At 35.8% G+C, this 23659-nt stretch overlaps 1 protein-coding gene across 1 annotated transcript in view; it reads right to left on the bottom strand.

Annotated features, from left to right (window-relative positions):
* LOC128999766 (tyrosine-protein phosphatase non-receptor type 23-like) overlaps window positions 1-15175 on the bottom strand; it is a 47964-nt gene extending 32789 nt beyond the window's left edge. The window contains exons 1-6 of the mRNA XM_054426434.1: window positions 14910-15175; window positions 11082-11284; window positions 9910-10087; window positions 9011-9155; window positions 8351-8463; window positions 7832-8008 (exon numbers count right to left, since the gene is read on the bottom strand). Of these exons, the coding sequence (XP_054282409.1) occupies window positions 7832-8008; window positions 8351-8463; window positions 9011-9155; window positions 9910-10087; window positions 11082-11284; window positions 14910-14999 (906 nt within the window). The 5' untranslated portion in view covers window positions 15000-15175. The remainder of the gene's footprint in view (window positions 1-7831; window positions 8009-8350; window positions 8464-9010; window positions 9156-9909; window positions 10088-11081; window positions 11285-14909) is intronic.
* Window positions 15176-23659: the final 8484 nt, after the last annotated feature.

Raw genomic sequence — 23659 nt, 5'->3', positions numbered from 1 at the left:
AGCGTATTTTGTGAGCGCAAACGCGGAAACGCCATAAGACGTAATGAGTAAGAGAGAGACAGTAACAACCTTACATAGTGGGGGGAGCGGCGAGCGGTCGGACCGAAACCCCAGCACACAGCGCGTGATCCAGCTGTAGTAATAATAGAGATCGATGGTGGTGATCGATTTCGATTGGACACTCCAATCATCATCAGACCCAATGCGGGAATGTCAAGAATCAAAATAGCGTCCTTTATATACTATTGGCTACCGGCCAATAAAAAGGAGAGCTGTAGTCAAAATTTACCCAGAAGAAGGAGCATGATTCAATGAAGCAAATATTCAACAGCCAACATCCGAACCTTCTTAGAAAAAGTTAGTTTACATAATGAACAACAAACACTTTTTGGCGTGAGAAAAATTCTGAAAACATACAAATTAATTTATAATATGTATCTATATTTTATTAAAATTTGATCAAACGTTCTGACTTTTCGTTTACAATATACGAATCTTCAAAGTCACAAGATCGTTTTTGAAACTCCTTTGAAACAAGGTCGTCTTAACAACGCTCCTTTATATTCTGACTGTCATATTGATTTTTATAAAAGAGCTAACAATACTCATTTTTAGATGAATACAAAAAATAAGACGATAAACATTTAAATGTTCTCCGTGTTTTTCTAAGTAGTTTAGGAACTTGTCTGTACTTCTTCAAAGTTAAATATCTAATCTTTATTAAAAGTGAGATTGTAGGTGGAATTCGCATGGCGCGGCGCGGCGGGAGCCCCCATCGTACAATTTAAGTTACATTACAACCAAATTGCATCAGCTAAACATAAAAAAATGACTTAAAAATTTAACTCTTTAGCTAAAAATTCCATCTAATTAACTTACCTGATCAAAAAAATGAATAAAAGTAGTTACCAACGAACTTTTTCATGTCATGTTTCCCCCGGTCTGTACACATTGGATAACATCTCCTTATAAGGAGTAGGCCTATAAATCTTATGACACAACCGTAGTTTTACTGCGTTCTGAACAAAATAATTGAATGTCGTTTAAAAGATTAATAATTTCATGCAAATGGTTACTTGGTGTTTATTGGTTATTTAAGGGCAACACTTTCAAAAATCCTTAACTAGGATCCAGTCTGCGTAGTTCAACAACAGTCTGTTTTAAGTTCCAACTCAAATTTGGAACTTAAAGACTTGGGCATTCTTGGGGTATTACTTCAGTGGTCATTTCCAATAGGGTGGTAAGTGAAGGGAGGGGAGTAAGGTATGCCGTCACGTAGTGGTGAGGGTGGTGACTCACGGCCGTAGGTAGAAACTGGTAGCGATTGTCGCAAAATTTGAGTTGGCAGCGATTGTCAGTGGTGGCGATTAACAGGTATTCGACGAAACTTGGGTTGGTGAAATTATTACAATGGAAAAAAGCGAGAAATCCTGGCCATTTTGATATAGGCTAAAAATAAAACTGAATTAACACTGCTCTACATTTCTTGAGCAATCATTGAAATAACCGATTTGCAAACAATGGAAACATAGAAAAAGTCATAGAACACAACCAAGCAGAAGAAATAGAAATAATGTTTTTTTCATTTATAATCGTTATCATAGACAACCTAATGCGGCTATGAGAGGGAAAAATTTGTAGAAAACACTAAAAAAACAAGATCAGCTTTTTGAGAAAAGATAAGACATTTACAAAAGATTTTGATTATATCTAACTGTTGTGTAGATCGTGAGTATTTCCATAATCTTTGTGAGTCGACTGTAATGCTTCGCAATTGCTCGAATTCGAGCAACAGGTACACTAGTTTCTATAGTTAATCAGGAATAAAATAGTTTTTCCTACAGTCACCTAACAATGTTCATGTTCTCTCACTGATTTGAGAAAGCAAAGTGGCCAATTCACTCATCAGTGAGACAATGTTAACATTGTCTCACTCTAATTACTTTGTCTCACTCCAGATTTGCAACGTGAAGGGACGAAATAGTGAGCGCAACATGCAGACAAGGTCGTATGTGCGCGAAATACGTTGGCAGCACTGGCTGTAAATCAGCTGGTCAGCTGTTGTAGCCTACTGTTGTTTTGTCACTTCACATTAAATGTCATATTAAAAGATCACTTCTGTGTAAAAATATGTTACGTTTGTTTGCCAATTTATTTGTTTTATGGTAACTGTAGGAAAAATATAATATGCAACTCGAGTGCAAAGTGCAATTGCCTCACTCGAGAAACCATTCCTCACTCGCCTACGGCTCGTGAGTAAGGATTTCTCTCGAGTGAGTCAATTGCTCACTTTTCTCACTAGTTGCACAAATAACTATTGCCACCTGTTTCAACTACACAAGTTGGTTCTATGATATTAAATAACATTAAAAAGATATAAGGTTTACCAACAGGGTGCAGTACTATTAATTGTTTAAATTGATGACAACAGCTAATTTTAACCAAGCAGCAACAAAAAACTGTGATACAAAATGAGAACTGTCAAAGTAGGATTTTTTTCCTGAGGTATGTTTAGGTTATTAATTTAAGAAATCAATTTTGATACTTTAATCAGTTAATACTTTTCGGACCTCTAAAAGTGTATCTACATACGACAAATCTATGGAACATAATTATTCTCTTTAGCGTTCTCTTCCCGTTGCGAAGAACGGGTATGACTGCTAGTTAACCATAAAAGAATGTTAAATACAATTTTTTTAATCAGGATTAGTTAAATAAAATCACTACAATTGTTTGTACAATTAACAAATTATGATTATAGTACAGACAGTTGCTAATTGCTGCATTTACTTCCTTTTGCCGCACTCCAGTATTCTAGTATTCCAACCAAACAACAAAAATTTTTTAAAAAGCAACATTATTTGTTCTTATTTTTAACCTATAATTATAATTTCACAAGAAATAATAACTGTCCGGATTTGTTAACATCAATCAGTAGTTAGTTGTTACTTGCAAAAGTAAACAGATTTGTTTGTAATTTTATATCAAAATTCACAGAATCTCATTGTAGAAAACGTAATAACATGTATGTTTGTTAGTTATTAAAATATGTTTACTACATTACCTGTAGTATTTACTTGTCAAGGCAGACGTAAACCGATTTGCTAGAAATTTAATGTAAAATGTCAAAAAATCATGACTAAGAACGTAATGATATTTGTTTTTGTAAATCATCAAAAGTTGTACAAGATACATATTTATACTGAACACATTTATTATGAGTCAGTGTCTCTTGTTTCCGTGGATGTACGTACGCCCCAACAATAGGAGTCAGACCCGGAAAACAAGACGAATAGTGATAGTTGACAGATTCTCTGCCTCACTCTGACCGTTCCAAAACTTAAAATATTTTTAGAATGAACTTAAAATTTGATTATTTTTTTCGGGAAGTCGTAACAGTTTGATACGTTTGCCCTTTGCGGTATTATTAATATGGTTTACACAAGAATCTACAGAATGACTGTTGAAGTGATTGACTTTAAATTAAAGAACTACATTTTAACGTTTTATTTTATTTTTGTATATTATGATTTAGTTAAAATGAAAATAAAACGTTAAATTTATGTACGTTAGTTAGATGGAAAGTAAATAAAAGAAACGTCTTATAACATTAAAAACATATATTTACGATTATACTGTTACAAGACGGTAAATACTCAAAAAAGATGGTAAATGGTTACCACTTACCATCTTTTTTGTACATTTACCGTCTCTACTTGAATACTGCAAGTAGTTAAATCTCATTCACGAGGAACAGGTGTAGTATTGATCTAAAAGTCAATACTACACCTGTTACTCGTGAATGAGATTTAACTACTCATTGGGAAGGATTGGTGGATTAATATTCCAGCTCCACTCAATATTGCACGCAGAAAACTGCATTGTTGTATTTTCAAACCTCATTCAAGAAAGGGGTGGTGCCAATCTGTCGCGGTGCCAAGCTGACGGCGGCCGCAGAGGTGCCAATCAGTCGTAACCGTACACGACAGATTGGAACCTGGAGAAAGGGGTGGTGCCAATCTGTCGCGGTGCCAAGCTGACGGCGGTCGCAGAGGTGCCAATCAGTCGTAACAGTACACGACAGATTGGAACCTCTAGAAAGGGGTGGTGCCAATCTGTCGTGGTGCCAAGCTGACGTGGGGTGATATTTCATGGCCTCATGTCAACGAGGTTCCAATGTGACGCCGGGTGCTAAAACACCATGGTGCCAATCTGTCGTGGTGCCAACCTGACTGCGACTCACCAATAGCATTGCTTCCCGCTATTTCTAAAATTTATGAAAAAGTAATCTATAATCAACTAGTACATTTTTTTGAAAAGAATTGCCTTTTTGAAGAATGTCAACATGGTTTCCGCAGTGGTAGATCTGTAATAACAGCTGCCACAAAGTTTGTTGAATCTATTATTGATAGTTTGGACAGTAAATTGAAAGTGGTAGGATTATTTATGGATTTAAGTAAAGCCTTTGATTCAATATCACATGACCTTTTACTTTCAAAGCTAAGCAAATTAGGGATAAAGAACAATGCATTAAAGTTACTGAAGTCTTACCTTTCCAACAGAAAACAGTTTGTAGAATTAATTCACCAAAACAACAAAAACTATAAAATCATTATCGATCCTCTATTAGAGATGTGAAATTTGGAGTGCCTCAGGGGTCCATCTTAGGCCCTTTATTATTCATTAGTTACTTTAGAGACTTTCCCCAACTCAGTGACTTGAGTGAACTTTGCCTATATGCCGATGATACTAATTTGAAAATCACTGCAAAATCAAATGATGAAATTAAACTTAAGACAAATTCCGATATCGCAGTTTTAAATATTTTTTTAATTCTAATAATTTGCTTCTTCATCCAGATAAGACAAATTTCATTAGTTTTCAAACTCGAGAAGTAGGGGATCAAAATAAACCAATCATCAGACTCGAGAACACAGAAATTCTAAGTATGGACAACATGAAATTCTTGGGATTGGTAATTGATAAAAATCTGAAATGGAACAGTCACGTTGAAAAGTTACTTGCCAAAATCACGTCAGGATAATTTGCTTTATCTAGATTGAAACCCTTATGTGAAAAACAAACTCTAAAAGTTATATATTTTTCATATATCCACTCAAAGTATATCTTTTGGGATTTCACTTTATGGTGCAACTAGTGATTACAATTTGAATTCTATTCTAAAAAAGCAAATGAAAGCTATTAGAATTATATGCAATTTAGATTTTGAAACTTCTGTTAATAAAGAACATTCTAAATCAGAAAATATAATGACAATTTACAGAATGTACGTTTATGAAACAATTTTATCGGTAAAGGACAGACTTCATGATTTGGAACGAGTTGGGGATAGTCATAATTATTTCACCAGAAATCGGGAAAACCTTGCAATTGGCCACCATAGTCTAAAACTTTTTGAGAAAAAAACAATGTATGCGGGATCAAAACTTTATAATAATCTCCCAATTGAAATTAAATCAGACTTCCAAAACAATATTTAAAAATAACTTAAAAAGATTTCTCATCAGCAAGGCTATTTTTTCTTTTGAAGGGTTGAATAGTCTTTGAGGTAAAAAACAAATTCAATTTATGTATTTTTTGTTTAGACTTGAAAAAAAAAATTAAGGTTCGGAAATTTTGTTTTTATTTTATTATGTTAGAAATGTATTTAATAACTATTAGGCCTACTTGCAACTGTTGACACTATTCAATGTATTATGTACAGGAAATGAATAAAGTAGTTTTGAATTGAATTGAACATTTTAACACGTTCATTGCAAGGGGCCGATATTCTCGTCCCGTGGTACCGACAATACTGGTGCGGGACGGGAAATGTCGTCCATCACCAATGCCAACAACCTTGCTTCAATGTGAGCTCAGCCATTGCCGGGGAACGTTTGTAATCGTTGCCAGCCTCTAGCTTAGAGTGTGAGCTTTCTTCTGGTGTAGGTTGGAACTAAAATGTACCGTAAAATCCCGTCTGGCAATGCTTTTGTCCCGGTTTCGGGGATTTTCTCTCTTCGAGCCATGTTAAAAAGACACTCATGGCTACAGATCCAGGCAGTGCTGCTGACTTTGGGTGTTTCAGTGAACAACGTCTACTCTCGGGGTAACGCAGCACAATCACCGCTGCTCTTTTTTTACGTCAGAATGAAATATTTTAATGCCAATTGCGTTCGCCGATTCGGTTGTGCGCTGTGGCTTTGCCCGGGACCCGCCGCCATTGGCGAGCGCCTGTTTGAAGGTATGCCACACTGAATGTGTTGTTAAAAGCTTAAATTGTGTTATCGTACCTTTATCGTAAAATGCATTGTTTTGACCTAAATCCAAGCTTCAAGGGATATAGGAGACAGTCTAGATGTTAATTCCTACCAGTCGCATCGTGAAACTCTAGTTATGCGTGTTGAGTGTTTGTTTTTTAATGTGTGTGGAATATGGCAACCTTCAGGAGAAACGATGTTCACGTTGTTATGCTTGATATTGGTTGAAAACCAAAACAAGCCAAAGCTAGTTGCCACCACAACCAATATCATTACCTCCAATATAGGTATTTTCCTACGCGGTAGAAGTGGAAAAGAAATTTTAAATTGAATTAAATGTATTTATCAAAAGCATGTTCATTCCTTCATTTGGATTATGATGAGATGAGCTTACAGAGTAAATTGTCCTTTGTAATACCATAACTTATTTCTATTGCAGGGATGTACTGTAGTTTAAATTTGGGAAGTATGTGAAAATACACTGAGGTTCAAAACTTGGCTATTCAACACTTGAGAATATCTAATGTTTATTCTTTACTATCGCCAATGATGTTTACTTTAAGCATTCATAGACTGATAAAAGAAAGCGTCACTATTGATAAACAGAATACTGTTTAGTTAAGTTGTGTCAACTAGGCGATAATATACATTTTTTAATACACGTAACTGAACGAACACTAGCAAATATACAATTTGTTATTATTCATGACAAAAGCTTTTAAGACTAGCAAAAGTAAACAAATAAAAACTAATAAAGATGATTATAAAATTGTATTTTAACTAATTCTAGAAATTAGGACAAATATGCCTGAAAAACATATCTATCTAACTATCTAAGGACAAGTGAAAACCTCAAAACCAAAATCATAGATTTAGGGTTCAGTTTGCAAAAATCGTTTTTGAAAAAACTCCTACCAATCTCCCAAAACCGCTACCCTAACAAATTTCACTGTACATGATGGCAGATTTATTGAAATGAGAATTGGAAAAATCACATTATTTAAGTTGTGGTGCTAATAAATTACTTTATGGCCTATCTTAGCCTAACCTTAATCTCTGAAGTAGACATCCCATCTATTTAATTTAGACCAGCTGTCGCCAATTTAAAAAAAAAAAAAAAAAAAAAAAAAACTTAGTTGTGTGAGCCAGTGTCACTAGTGTTTAAAACTCTATTTTATACATAACTTTTTATTGCTGACTAGGTTGATAGGTCATAACAGTTGCTATAGGGCTAGCGCTAGCTCACCATAAATCATTCCCTAAGCAGCTTGACTAGGTGTGTGTATTCAACAGAATTTAGTAAATTAGATCAGCGCAATCTATAGGTGGCTCACATCAACTACGTCGATTTTGATAAAAAATCTGCTACAAATCTAACATGGAGATGGAATGTCTAAAGGCTAAATGTTTTATAGTAGACTGTAGGCTACAGGTAATTTTGGATATCCTTAAAAATGTGATTTTTTCATATGAAACATACCACCAATTTTTAAGTAGGCCTAAGTGTTTCTGCCAATTTGTAAACCTGTGTCCATCATTTGCTCTGTTTCCCGTTCTTTAGTTTCGCTCACCTCCGGATGGTCCAGCCCCTTGGTCAGTTTAGTGGCCTCTGCCAGTTTATCAAGCGCTGCCTGGTAGTAGGCCACCCTCTCGCCCATCTTCTGCTGCTCCTCCGACTGTTGTCCCTGGTACAGCAGGGCGATGCAGCCGTAGAACGTAGACTTGAACTTAACGTATCGTTTCCAGCTCTGTGAATCATGAAATTTTCACTAGGCTAACGTTAGAAAAACCAATAGAGTGAAGGAACTTGCTGTTGGGTAATGACCAAAATAGAGAACATGCTTTTTCCTAGGCAGAAGCATGTATTTTTCACAAGACTAAAGCTTGTATGTTGGGAACCAGCTAGCTTTACAAGATGGAGTAAAAAATACAGAGCTTGCCTCAGATTGGATTGAGCCAACTTAGCCGCAAAGGGGACTCAAAGGAGACCCTAATCTATTGAGATTCTTAGTAAATCTGAGACTATTTCATCTTACATTATTATTTTACAAACAATGATTACACTAGACTTTGCTAAGTCAATATATTACCTTAAACTGGCTGTTGCCGACTGTCTCCAAGACGGAATTACCATCTGAACCTCCACGAGTTAGAGCATTCATAGCCATGTTGTAGTAGTCCACAATCTGCGCAGCTACTTTGGCTAGGAACAGAAAATTATACATTGTTAATATAGCATGAGTTATTGGTAAAAAGCATGTTCCAACAAAAAGGACTCAAAAACAACAAATTATGGTGCAACATGTAGGCCTACTGAATTCAAGTGGGAATTTAAACAATTCAGACTGAAGGATTCAAGATGACAAATGATAAAGAGATTTAAGATAATTTAATAACCCAATAGAACCCCCAATCATTGGGAGCATACTCAACCCAAACTAGCAAAACCCTTGGCCTCCATTAGCTAATAAATAATGCCTAACCAATTTAGAACAGGGATCACAAGCTTTGTTAATAAAACATTTCCTATAATGTTATCAAAAACCATTAAAGCCTGATTTAAAAGAATTACTTTAGTAGACTGGTATTTTTTCATGTAATTATTATCATTTCTTTGACTGGATTCGGATTTACCAGGTTTTCTAGTTATCTGAGGGTTTTCCCCTAAATGAAAGGCTGAGAAAGTACAAAAGTAGTTTAAAACTATATTACTAGTTAATTAAGTTACAATGGTTGAGTAGTATCATTACCATTAATGGTGGCTTTTCTATTGTCAGTCATACTCTTCTCCAGAATGCACTCTTGAGCTTGCGCCAGAGAGATTTGGTACATGAACTGCATCAAGTCTGGGGCCAGGTCCAGCCCAGCGGGCTGTGGATATGTGTCCTTCAGATGCTAAAAAAATAATAGCGGCTTAGTATATTTTTAAAATCAATTTCACAACATTTATAATCTTCTATTCCCCAAAGGATGGAAAAAAAACAATTTATTAAAAGGCTTTTGTAGCTGATAGTATCATTAATTTGTTGTGAATGTTGATTGCTCCTAATGAGAGTATCATCAGATGTACTGTGGTCCGGCAATCTCATGTGCGGCTAGCTAATGATTGTGCAGTTGAATAAAACTTCACTGTAGGTCTGTAGAACAAATAAATCACCATTGAGCCTGCCGTTTAATTTGGAAATGGAAACAAGAGATACTTGTGCCCCCTTCTTTGTAGAGCATTTTTCTCTTCCTTAGACCCTAACAAACCCAAAACCTTTTGCGCTCCTGACCCATTTAGTTAAGCGGTTATGATCAACATGGCAATGGATAGGACTACATTCAAAAAATGATCTAGAAACAAATTATATTTGAAATCACAACTGCTAGTCCTATAAAAAATGGTGATTGATTTTGTCACACCATCAGTTAATGTGGTCAATCAGATCATCGGCACAGGAAGCTTAGTTTAGCACCACTCCATTGATAGACCTACCTATTATTATTTATCAGAAATGCATGGGATATCAATTTCAAAAACGCACTCAAAAGTGTGGAAATAGATACAATGTGAGGTGGTTTTGTTTCCCCTAAGGTTACATTTTCAATCATTTCCAGTAACATTGGAACTTTCTGGTAGCCTATGTGGTTTAAGTAGTCCCAGTACCTGGAAGGCGTAAGCGGCGCACTGGAAGTGCGTGCAGGCCAGTTTGAGTCCCTCGTTGGTGGCTCTGGGGTCTGTTGCGCCAAGCTGAGAGTGTAAGGCTCCAATGTTATATAGCACGGAGACCATCTCATACCTGATATCAGCCAAGGTGCAGACCATGCTAGCGTAAGTGTCTCTCCTGCAAATGACATATCACCAGATAATTAAGAACAACTCTGTGGGCTTTAAATATAACATTATTTCTAAAATCGATGAAACAAGATTGAAAATTGTCACATGAAAGACAGAAGCAAAAAAGCATTTAAACATATTTTATGGCAAATATTATGAAATTGAGTGTCCTCACAAAGGATATTTTTCATTACGAATATTTTTGAATAGCAACCTTAAGTCTACTAGCAACACAATAACTTTTAAATCTATTGAAATAACTAATCAGAAACATACATCTAATTTTTGTGTAGCCTCGAATCATTTAGCCTATAAATTTTAAGAGGTTAATTTCACAATTTTGTCTCGTGATTCTTCTACCTCCACTTAGGGTCAATCACAATCATTTCGGCAACTATGTTGCCTTCTTCATCCTTGTCCTCAAAACATTTACACACGCAAACATTTTTAGACAAAGCATAAGTAGTTTTTCTTTTTTTTTTAATTGCTTATTTATCTAAATGTTTATATTTAATGTTTTGCCGAGCTCAATATGAGTGTAAATTGGTATTCATGACAAAAATCCAAGGTACAATGGCGACAAAGTCCCTAAAAAAATTGTCATCCACCCTTAGGCCTAAGGCCTTAGGCTATAATGCCTTAAGGCAATGATCCTAGGAGGCTTACTCATAGGGCTTATAAGAATCAAAAGATGAAATCATGGTAAATTAGCTTCTTATTTCATAAACAGAGCTTGCTGTAGTTTCATCAAGTTCCCTAGAGCCTATTCTGACTTAATGTAACCTAACCTAGGATGGTACTTAAGTAGGCTACATATAACTTACTTAAGATTTGTGTTATAGGCTAATTTAGATATTTTACGAGAATATTAGAACTAACCCAGTAACTAGCCTAAGTCATTTAAAAACTAAGTTAGTCTAACAAACAAACCCAAATGAATTTAAATTCCACCATAAACTATTTTAGAACCTAATGAATAAATACCTAGACAGTAAACTAACCATGTAAAGTTTACGGCTGCAGCTCCATCCTTGCCCATAGGAAATCGGCTTTGGAGGAAATGTAACTGGCAGTAATACTTTTTGAGCACTGCGCATCCAGTGGCGTCGTTGGCTGGCCGCATAGCCGTGGCTCGGAGTGCTTCCAGCTTGTGAAACTCTGCTGAATAAGTCTCAGGGTCATCATGATAAAAGTCACGGATATACTGGAACAAGTTTAAACTGCCTTTAGATTGCAAAAACAAAAACACAAATAAACCCATTCAACTCATAGGCTAGCCTATAGAATACAGTACCGGTATCCGAGCACTGTTTACCTGAGCCCTCGGATTATCCGACGTTGTTTTAGGCCTAAGTATATTTTTTTTTCAGGCGGAAACAATAAGTTCATTAGCCTATGTTTTAGGAATGTTTCTGATAAAAGTAAAGTAAAAATAGCAAGTAGGCTAGGCCAATTAATTTGTGATTTCTTGAAATAAAACTTGTAATAAGTTAGAGGCCTAATGATTATAGTGTACTATTTTAACGTACAACTGATCTGCAGTACCGGTAACCTATAAAATTAAAATCACAAAGGCTAAGGCTAACCAAGGTAAGCTAGACAAGACAATTTTCTTAAAAACGTTAACAAAAGCTGTGGCACATCTGCCTAGGCATGGCATTGCCGTCTCGTATCGCCTTTTGTCAGTGTTTGTAAACTAAGTACAATGTTAATATTGACATGACTAGGTGTCAAGTAACTTATTTAAATTAAGTAAACTCAATCAAAAATAAATGTTAGGTACGGTAGGCCTACCTACCTACTTTAAAAAAACTATGGGGATCCATCTTACTCTGTTTTTATTTAATCCAGTACCGGTACCTACTTAAGTTAGAGTGATGACTTAGCATCATTTAATAATACTGTACGGTAGCCTATTTTAGGTTTTCCAGAGTCTTACTAAGCATGTTTTCTTCAATGGTCCTTTTCCTTAAAACACGTTCACTACTTAGGCCTACAATAACTTATAAACAGGCACTCGCCAATGGCGGTGAGGCCCGGGCAAAGCAATTGGTATTCAAATATATCAGTCTGACGAAACACAAGAGAGCAGCGGTGATTGTGCTGCTTTACCCTGAGAGTAGTGGTAGTTCGCTGAAACACCCAAGGGTAGCAGCACTGTTCGAAGTTTAATCATGGGAACGGCCGATTACGGCTGCACTTTACTTTAGGTCCTATGAAAATATTGATTATACGATTGTTTCATTCCATATATAAAATATAAATAATAAAGAGCTTAAGTGGTACAGTTCATACTTGCAAGGAAGGCAACAATGTGTCCAAATACAGCATAATATCTGCCATCCAAATAATAAATACTCTTATACTCAAAATGTTTACTCTGAATACAAAAATATTAAATATGGTGTCCCCCAGGGATCTATTTTGGGCCCTCTTTTATTTCTTTGTTATATGAGGGGGTTCCCACTTGCTGTCGATGGAGGAAGTTCAGTGTGTCTTTATGCTGATGACACCAACATCACAGTTACAGGCAATTCCCAAGAGGAAGTCGAACTGAAATCTTTTCTAAATCTTTTATCAATTAATGATTTCTCAAGTAGCAAAAATCTCCTAATAAATTACAGTAAATCAAATTTTGTATCATTCTCCACAAAACAATCAAGATGTAAATTGAACCCGAATATTTACCTTGATAATTCAAACTTGAGTCAAGTGGAGTAGGTACACGAAATTTCTCGGATTGATATTGGATCAAAACCTAAATTGGGATAAGCATGTTGAGCATGTAATTGATAAAATGTCAAAAGGTAGATACGCCCTGCGACAAATGTCAAGGGTGTGTGATATTGATACTTTAAAAACCATATACTTTGCATTAATAAATTCTCACATATCCTATGGTATAGCAATTTATGGAGGAACTACCCAGAAAAATTTGGATAAAATTCTTCATCATCAAAAAAAAGCACTCCGAATTATTTTCAAAATTAAAAATAAACGCCAATCAATGAAACCATTTTTTTCTAAATTAGGTGTTATGACAGTCTATGACTTGTATATTTATGAAACTATATTACATGTAAAAAAATTAAACCTCCAAACTAATAGTACAAATATTTGACACTATAAATTAAATTAAGGCATACTAGGCAGGTTGAACGACATAAATTAAAGTTTTTTGAGAAGAAATGTAGTTTCATTGGCATAAAATTCTTATTTAATTTACCTAAAGTTATAATAGAGGAAAAACGTTTTGACGTTTTTAAAAAAAGATTGAAAAATTATCTCCTTTCATTGTCTTTGTATTCTTTGGATGAATTTTGGAATTCAAGAGAAATCATAAATGATAGTTTAGAAAGATGATTTGATTTAATTTTGTTTTGTTTATTATTCTTAAGCTTAAAATTTGTTTTGAAAAGATAATGATTGTTTTAGCGATAAGTAAAGCATAATTCATCTTAATATTTATTTGACGCTATTCATTGTATAAAAACTTGTACTGTGAATGAATAAAGAGAATTTGAATTGAATTGAATTGAATTGAATATATCGTTTGGTTAGTTAAGTTAGGCTAGGTTAACCTTACCTAACTAACTTAACCAAACAATATATCGAATGAAACAATCGATTAATCGATATATCGATCGATATTTTCATTCGAATGAGTGTAGGACCTAAAGTAAAGTGCAGCCCCAATAACGACCGCTCAGTAGGCCTACCTGGCGCGCAGCAGGCACAGGCCGATATCGACCACTCAGCATTGGTTTTGAAGATTTCAAGAAATCAGTGTCACAAGAGATGCTGTCTTGTAGCCTATGTGGGACGAATTCAGATAAACATATTGCTCAGTTGTTTGCTGTACAGAGCCCTCCCCCCATGCAGGCACACACTGAGCCTTTTTAATCAGTGTAAATAAGTACACAGAGGATACGCGTCCGGTAACCAGACGTGGATTAGGCGTCCGGTAGTGACGTCACCGGGTTCTGGGGTCCCGGAACGCCATTACCACAACGATACGATGTTCGGCCAGCGTTGTTTGTGGTGTAGTGGACAGAGTGCTCGGCTGATATCCAAGAGGTCCCTGGTTCGAAACCCATCGGTTTCTTTAACTTTTTGTCACAGATTTTGCTTTGAATGTAATTTCTTCTTAACTGTACGGTACATCTTTTGTTAGAATTTTTTGCATTTATAATTTTATGTTATGAAGAGAATTGAACTTTTATTTGATTTTTTTCATTATCAGCAAGTTTGGTTGGTTAGGTTACGTTATGACAGTAACCGCCGGACACCTAATCCACGTCCTGTTACCGGACGCGTATCCTCTGCGAAATAATTAACTTAAAAAACATTGCTTAGAAATTTCGTCTTTCTAACGGCATAAAACTTATTTGTTTCTAGTTTATAGGCTACTTTACAAATTAACTTACAAATTCCCAAAACTGGGTCCACATTTAAGTTAGGCCTACCTTTAAGCTACAGGCATAACAGATTTAGGCCTAGGCTAGGCCTAATAATGGGTTTATATTACACAACAGAAAAGTGCTTAAGTTAGCCTGGCATGGGTTTTGTATTGGCTGCACTTTACTTGACGTCCTACACTCATTCGATTGGTTTTTCAATTCGATATTTTCATTCGATATATCGTTTGGTTAGTTAGGTTAGGTTAACCTTACCTAACTAACCAAACGATACATCGAATGAAGCAATCAATTAATCGATATATCGATCGATATTTTCATTCGAATGAGTGTAGGACGTCAAGTAAAGTGCAGCCTTTGTATTTCTAAAGATAGCCTAATGTTATATTAAGGTGAAAACTAAAAACCAACCTGTTTAAGTTTACCAAAGTCAGTAGGTTGCCGATCTGGGCTAACTTTCAATAGGAAGCTTATCATGGGTAGCCTAGGTACTGCCTCCATCTTCACGACTTTCTGTGGCAACTCTAACCTTTAGAACAATTTTGCAGCACCTTATGTCCACAGAAACTCTAAGTTAATGGGTTAGATTAGATACATATTTGAAATGTTTAAATTTATGACATGTACATTGTAAAATGAATCAACGAAGTCTCCTTCTCCTAGAATCAGTTCAGAGTGGAATCTTGACATCTCATCTCCTATCGCTTCGCTTTCCTTCTCCGACCGAGTCCGACCATTCCGACCATGTCCAATCCAATCCAATCTGCATTCGGCGGCAATCATTCCAATCCAATTTCTTCTTCTAATCTTCTCTTCTAGTCTAATCCAATCCAATACTACTACGACTGTCTAAGGAAAGATGACTCCAATCTCCAATCTCCAATCCAATCTTCCTTCCAAGGAGATATGGCGAGTAAAATTTTGTATGATCACCTTTTCATCATTTAACTGCTAGCATTGATTATTAAAATTACATAATTATTTAATTATCTATTATTATTATATATTTCATCAATAAGTTATTGATTAATTGATTAAACACCTACCAATGTCAGTATCTGATGACTGCTTGATCAATTAATTGATTTATTATAACTAGTAGCTTGTAGGGACATAAGTCCCTAATATTTAAACAAACTCAGAATAAAATTATCTATGTGCCAGAATTTATACGGTGCTATAATCACACATTATTTAGTAACCTGCCCCAGTTATTATTTCTCATCTTATAGCTCAACTCCTTTTGTAAAGGCGCAACTAAACTAGTGTAAAGAAAGGCTAACCAAATTAACCCCTAGTTTCGTTTCTGATCAACATCAAATAGAAACTACTCTTTGTGTAAGCTTATGTGGTGATAATCCTCCTAAAGCTGTGATTGTGTGAATTTTTTATTCTGGTCCTAGTTAGCCATGTTAGTACCAGTGAGGTGAGCATGATGGTAGTAGTATGTTCTAGCCCATAATAGGTGTCTATGAAGTCCATGACAAAGATGGACTTCTTGTGTGTACACAGTACGGGTGTACACTGCCTCAGAGGTACATTCGATAGGGTAGAACCCCGTTTTCTCTCTACAACATCCTTTGGCACCGGCGTACAGCCATTTGGCCAAACTCTCCCTTTTTCTTTTCTCCTCTCCATTTTTTCTCCACATATCAGCGATGATTTAAGGTCATCAGGCTCACTGGCTGCCGAAGCATGACCCTTCGGAGAGAGAGTTGCCCCTCAATCCTAACCAGGGTTACCGGCTACTTGTTTAGGCGTCACTCCACCTGGGCTCCCCCAGGTGCGAAACCCAGAAGGACCATAGTGGAGCGCCCTGACGCATTTAGTGCAAGCAACACTCGGGACCTATCCAATCCCCGACAGGCAGAACCCGCCGTCAAAGCCAGGAAGAAGGGGACCACCAGCAAGCTGATGGGGGACCCCCAACCACCTATTTACACCACTGCCCGATCGAGGCCTTACCCAGTTGCTGGGAAACCAGAGGTGACCGAGCCCCCCCCCCAGCGGGCTTGAACCCAGCACCCGATCTACTTCATTTGCCCATCAAGTCCAACATCACTGCCAGGCCATCAGGGTTTCCCAAAAGGAGGCAGGAATAGAAGTGGACCCACCCGGATGAACCTATCCACCAAAGGTGGCGACACCCTTAGCTCAATTGAGGTTCCAGGGAGAACCCCCCACACTCTAGATGTCCCCGTGAGCTTACGGGTAAAAGCTAGGGTCCGCGTGGTCGCCAGGCCACGTACCCACGCTTGCGTGGGCCCCTTGCGGGGGGCCTCAGAGGTACAGGTAGTCTCTTTTCTGTTCTGTCAACGCTTCCTGGCTTTCTCTATGTTGATCCGCCTGGAATGAGAAGTTCGAAAATCAACCACAGCAACCAAACTGTGTTGTTGGCTGATCTACTGGTTAAATAGTTACATTGTCTTTCTGGCTATATCACCCTCAACAGTTGTGTTGTAGGTAGTGGTTGTAGTAATAGAGTGAAAATTGTTGGAGTCGTAACGATATATAGACGTTCATATCATTACTGATTTTATTAAATGTCGGATGTAAATTAGCGAGTTTTCAATTATTTTGCATGATTATCCTCGAAGTAGGCTAATGAGAAATAATTTGAACAATTATTTCTAGAAAGGAGATTGGATTGAGAATTGAGATTGAATCGAGACTCTCGGTCTTCTCATTGATCTCTCCTCTATCTGATTCTTGAGTTTTGTTTTGCCGCTCCTACAAAGCCCGGTTTCCGCGGAAAGGGGGAAAGGCTTTTGACTTTGCCTTTTGCTTTTGCCCCCAAGAAAGTGGGATCATGCTTGATAAGGAGTTAGTCCTGTTGAAATAACCGGTGCACTGATTTCGAGCACTCACTGAAGCGGCAGTAATAGGATCGCTAATCCTGTGGTGATTTCGAGCATGGGACCTCCAGGCCTGGAAGGACAATGCATCTAACTGTTCATTGATGAAATACCTTAACATCTATCATTGGTTTTTGATCCTAGGTAGCCTAAATAGGTGTTCACAGTCTGAGTTAACAAAAACGTACTACTATATTATAAATTTAAGTAATATGGTTCAATTTTGTTGTTTAATTAAATTGTGCGTGTGAAACCATTTTAAGGTATTTTCAAAGAACCAAGAATTGAACATTATATCTTTTGCATACTGGCCCCGTTGCAAGGCACGGGTATAGTGCCTAGTTGTGAGTATAAATATCTAAATCAAAATTTATTCGAACGAGTTCGTGAACAAGCATGATCTGACGATGTGGACGGAGAACTATGGTGGTTTTAAAGGGTAAATTTGGGTTCCGTTTCCCTATTACTCTTTACACAATTTTACACAAATTATTCAAATTGAAAATTGATTCAATTTAATTTATACGACAAAAATTCAAAACATCGTAAATCTAAAACTCTCAAGTTATTCTTTTGCAGAATAGGTTAACTGTTTTAGTTTGCTTGTTTTTGGAAATATTTGATCACATTTGAAAAATTGGTTTATTCCATCCTAAGCTTTTATTATTTTACTAAAAAACCCTCTAAATTACCTTTCCCGTGTCAGAAAAGTACTAAGTACGCGTTAAACGTAATGGTATCTAAATAGAGAATACATCTGACATGTTTAAGGTGATATTTAAGTGTGAATGGAATAAATATTTGTTTATTTAACAATGAAAAATTAAATTCAATGTGGATGAAATTTACTTAGTACATACAGCTTAGCTGCGCCGTGGATTTAAAAACCCCTTCTAAATAAAAAATGTGGAATAGCCTACATAATAAATAAAAATAAATATAATAATAACTAATCATAAGATCGCCGGTTCGATCCTGAGAAAAGTCCGTAGCTTTTTGATGGTTTGAAACTGGACCCAGCTGTTCCTGATCATTGGGCTTTAAATAAATGATCCTGACTAATGAAACGGCTGATCTTAGTCGGTAACAAAGCTACACAGATCATCTCACACCATTCTACACTCATCCTTCACTCATATTTGGGTTAAAATACGCACCAAGGTGGCGTCCCCATCTCAATGATTGATAATTGATAATATTTACACACATATTGCAATTTTCTAGTAATGATTCACACAAAGAAGGGTTTCAAAGGTACAGCACGTACGTTGTAAGGGACACACCCGGAACGGCAGCGGTATGCAGCGTATGACTTTATTACAAGAATGCTTAAGACGAGGCTTTCTGCGACTTCATTTTCATCCAGCCAACATGCGAGAAACTCGTCATTTTCGCAGATTACTTGGTGGAGACATATATCGACAAGGATGATGCGTTTACCCACCACAGATCTGGGCAGCTGCTTTTACTGAGCTTTGTAGGACGACCAACTCGTGCGAGAGTTTCCACTCACGTTTCAACATGGGTTGTGCGTCGTCTCATCCAAACATTTTTGTTTTCATGAAATATTTACAAAGTGCCAAAACCGAAACGTACATACGACTGAACAGTGCGTTGCGCAGAGAAGAAGCAGAGCAAAGGAAGGTCGCCCTAGTACGGCAAAAGTTTATCGATTTGAAACTAAAACAACTGAGGGACTCGCACATTAATTTGTTAACTTTTGTCAAGTGTGTAGGCCACAAGGTCAGGAAATAAATGTGGTAGTTTGATTTGAATTTGTTTCTCATCTTCCCCTATTTAATCATCCTTAAAGTTCTAGGAAGGCCAAATGCTCGAAATCACCATAGGATTAGGGAACCCATTATTGCCGCTTCAGTGCAATGCTCGATTTCACCGCGTTTTGGATTTTCGTGCTCGAAATCAGTGCGCCCGAAATAACAGCCAAAAATAGTCAAAATACTTAGTAAAAAAATAACTTATCTACTTGAATGTTTCAACATTACAAAATACACTGTGTTGGCATTTGAACGAAAAATTCATCATTAGGCCAATATTTAATCATCATAAATTAGTTATTATGATGCGTGATGATTAAACTACAAAATGAAATTTTTATTCCTCAACGTGTATTCCATTCAATATTAAGTCTATATATTAAAAATATGTTGTTTTTATTTTCCGATTTAAAACTAACTTAGCAACTTCAATGTTTTAACAAAATACACTGTGTTGGCATTTGTACAAAAAAATTATCATTATATTTTGATTACTGATGCGTGATGAAACTAGACGTGTAATTTGTATTAATCAACTCTTATTCCTTTCAATATAAATGGGCAAATATCGTGGATAGTTTTCAAAAATGTTAATTTAGGCCTATTAGTTATAAATTTTAACAATGCAATAACTTAATGATAACTGATTTGGTTGTTCCTAATTAAATTATTGCGCTGTTTTCACGACAAATGAACGCAATATATTTTAGCTTAACTTGAAAAACTAATGTTTAAATACATTTATTTCCTTACCACCGCTTAAATTCCAGTCATTTATTACTTTTATAATTAATTTGGTAATTATTCCAAATTACAGCAATGTCATAGGTACTTAATAAGTTTTAGATGGGTTCAAATTATAATAATTGTTCTTGAAGATGAACAAATGAATAAATTACAAAATATAAATTTACTAAACCTTATATGAAATAATCTAGTAGTTTTTATTCGAACCACATTTGTATTAACAAAAATATTCACCCCATTAGAATTATTTAGAAAATTAGTGAATGGTTACAAATACGTATATTTATATTGTTTTGTTATCTTGTCAAGTTTACTTGTAGTTTCAGTTCCATTGACGAGATGCCCTCTGTGTGATGCTCGTCGCCAGTGCTTGTGATATTCTGCCCCCCTGATACACGACAAGTCGACGGCAGCTCTGTGGCAAGCTTTCCTACATTCCTAGCGAGCCACATTGCGAACGACCCGACCGACGTGCTCAAATGATCAAATCAAATAATCAGAATCTGACCAATTAAGTGTATTTTTGTAAAATAATAATAGCTTATTTTCTATGTTGTATCACAGACTTGACCATTAATAGTAAAGTATGTGGTTTGATGTAAAAGTTTATTACAATACTGTAATCCTTAAGTGAAAACCTTTTTACTGCGGTGCTCTTGAGCTCAGCAGTTAAATTAGGACTAGTTAAAAAACACTACATTTATTAGTGCTAATTTATTTAGCGCAATTATTTATCGGTAATGTTAGCATTTATTACAATAAATAAAACAATAGGTAAATCAACTTTTGCTTGGTATCTTCAACAGTTTTTACTTTAACTATGATTGTTTATCTTGATTGAATCAGATCTGACGATCTGTTGTGGGAGAAATAAATTCATTCGCTTTGAGAATATAATATTTTTTCTTCAAAATAGGCCTAACGCATATTTGAATTTGATTTCTAAGTGTCCCCTGATTATTGCTTATATTTTTTAAAACAGAGTAATTTTTACTCTACACGTAAAATAAGTGCCCAATGTAATAAGTCATTAGCTTTTATTTGTAATAGGAAAATAGGTGTTTACCGGACGAGTGTGGTCGTGCCCGTGGATGAAAGCAGAGAACCGGCCACCTATGGCCCTAATCTGCATATACAAGTTTGGTTAGGTTAGGTTTTAAATAAATATGGCCCCTTAATCTACGAACGGTGGCCGGGGCGGGGCCCCTACACTCCCCGTGCGAGACGAAGTCGAGTGCTGGATTACCATACGAGTCCGGTAAACACATTTTGGACGAGTGACGTACGATATTTTACGCCATATTACTCTAAGATAACTTAACAATAAAAAATCTGTACAAATCCTTATATATTTTCACCGACAAAAGAACTACCAATCAATAGTCATAACCTCTAAGAGAGGTTATGTGTTTGTTTATAACCACCCATTGTTAAATTTAATCAGCTGGTTAGTGTCCGGTAAAAATTCATTACAGTATACGTGAAACCCCATTTGATTAAGTTGGCGGCAAACAGCTGTTTTCTGGACTAAATCCTTGCGTGGGAAGTTTGTTTAACCAGTGTAGTGTGGCGTAAAAGGAATAAAAGTATATCGATCATATCAAACAATCCAAATCTTGTCAATTAAGTGTATTTTTGTCAAATAATAATAGCTTAGTATGAAATAAATAAATATCCCAAGGACCCAAGTTTCAAGTTTGATAAAATAATATCCATTAACAAACAAGCTACAATGGTTTACTCCTTATAACTTACAACCTTTTTAATTTTATTTGTGACCAATAACCACACAAAAACACTCCCAGATAACAAATTATTTGTCTTTTACCACACGATGACTGGAAGGATTCTATGTTTTGACGGTTGAATGTGAAAACCAATTTTCATCCTACAAAACCCCGTTCCCATAGTTTGATCATGCTGTTTCGCGAACTCGTTCAATAATCGTAGGTTTACACGTTTGTTTAAAATTTGATAGTTACTCGAGTTATCATGCTCACAAAGAAATATATACACATACGGTAAAATAATTAAATTTACATGTTTATGCATTTCAACGGGTCGTCTTTTTGGCAGTTAGGCATAAAAACGAAAAATTAAATCTGTCCTAGGTTCATGGCTAACCATAAGACCTGTGGTAATAGATTATTCCCTATAGGGAAAATTGCTCAAAAACAAGAACTATAGACTAGTAGTTGTTTCTACATTGAAATATTCATTTATCTGAAGCTATATACGATTTTCAACAATATTAACCACTCCACTTGAACAGTTTGGATTGTAAATGATTTAAAAATCAATCTATAGGGCATTTAACTTTCTGACCATTATCAATTACTTTATAAAAATCAACAAAATGTAGACTTATAATTTATTCACACTGTTTATGAAGAAGATGTCACTGGAAGTTATCTGTTCAAGTGTGTAGATTTGTTCAAGCTTGCTTCAAACTTCTGCTCTCCTGGTGGCGAAAAGTCATCACCGGAGACCTGTTTCAAGACCGCCATTTGATTCCTCGTCGTCTCCCACTCACTCCCGCCTAAATATGAATCAGGCGGGTTTCTGAACTTTACGTCTATTTCTTCTCTCTAACTTGGCAAAAGAATCAGCTGTTCTCAACTAGCAGCTCAGCTTTCACAATGTATTTCACCTAGACTTCCCATCTATATGGACCAGCAGTAGCCGATTCTTTACTAAAAAAGAATGTAGTTGTGTGAGCCAGTCACAGAATGCGATAGTGTCTAAAATTCCATTTTATACCTTATTTTTTGTTGCTGACCAGGTTGATGGGTCATAACAGTTGTTATAACGCATCATAAGTCATTTCCCAAGATTGACTCGGTTAAAAAGATTGTGTTTTCGGCAGAATTTAGTAATTTATATCAGCGCAATCTGTAGGTAGCTCACATCAACTACGACGATTTTGATAAAAAGCTGTCTATAAATTTAACATGGGGATGGAATGTCTAAGCTTTCACAATGTATTCTCTGTATTTTTGGAACACCTTGGTTCATGTTGCAATTCGAAAAGATTTCAAAATTACAGTGAAAAAAGAAATTACAAACATCAAGTAAAACCATCTTGAAGACCATCCTTACAGTCTGACTGTTACCTGCTGGACTTGAGTGTGTGAAAAACGATCAAATAGTTGTTTCATGTGTTGGACCCAAAATACACATTTCTTTCAGTTAATGCTTGCTCTCCACAAATTTTTTTGTTAAGTATTCAACTTGTTCAAAGAATTTAGCAGATTGTAAAATATGTAAATTGAAATTTGATAAAAATAATTCTGCATGTTTCAAGAAATTGTTAAATTATGAAAACGTAAATCACACCACCTGCACCAGCTACAATGGACGATTCCAATAATTATTTTTACTCGTTTAAAACATTTATGTAAGTTTTATTGAAACTTAATTAATAACCATTGTTCACAGAAACTTGTACTGAATTTGATTATTTCATTATATGCACCTCTTTTCTTACCTGAGTTACGTTGAAATAAAAAGTATTAGTACATCCTCAAAAGTAGGTTTGTCAGAAATGTCTTTGTATTGTGGATTCAGCTTCCCAAGCAGAAAAATATGATATGACTGTGAGATGGGTTTCTTTATGAAAATAATTATTACTTATCTCTTTATAAATAGGTTAGTTGTTAAATTACAGATTTACTTAATGTAAAGCCCATAACTCTACTTACTGTTACTGATAGAGATGGTAAGGCTAAAAAGTAAAGGAAAAAGGTGTTTTGTACAAAATATTTATTACTATACATAATAAAAA

Source organism: Macrosteles quadrilineatus, unplaced genomic scaffold (genome assembly GCF_028750875.1).
Source record: "Macrosteles quadrilineatus isolate MER2022 unplaced genomic scaffold, UCM_ALF_1.0 Scaffold_8__2_contigs__length_117827958, whole genome shotgun sequence".
NCBI lineage: Eukaryota > Metazoa > Arthropoda > Insecta > Hemiptera > Cicadellidae > Macrosteles > Macrosteles quadrilineatus.
Note: the sequence above shows the minus strand (reverse complement) of the source record. Positions and strands in the feature narration are given on the sequence as shown.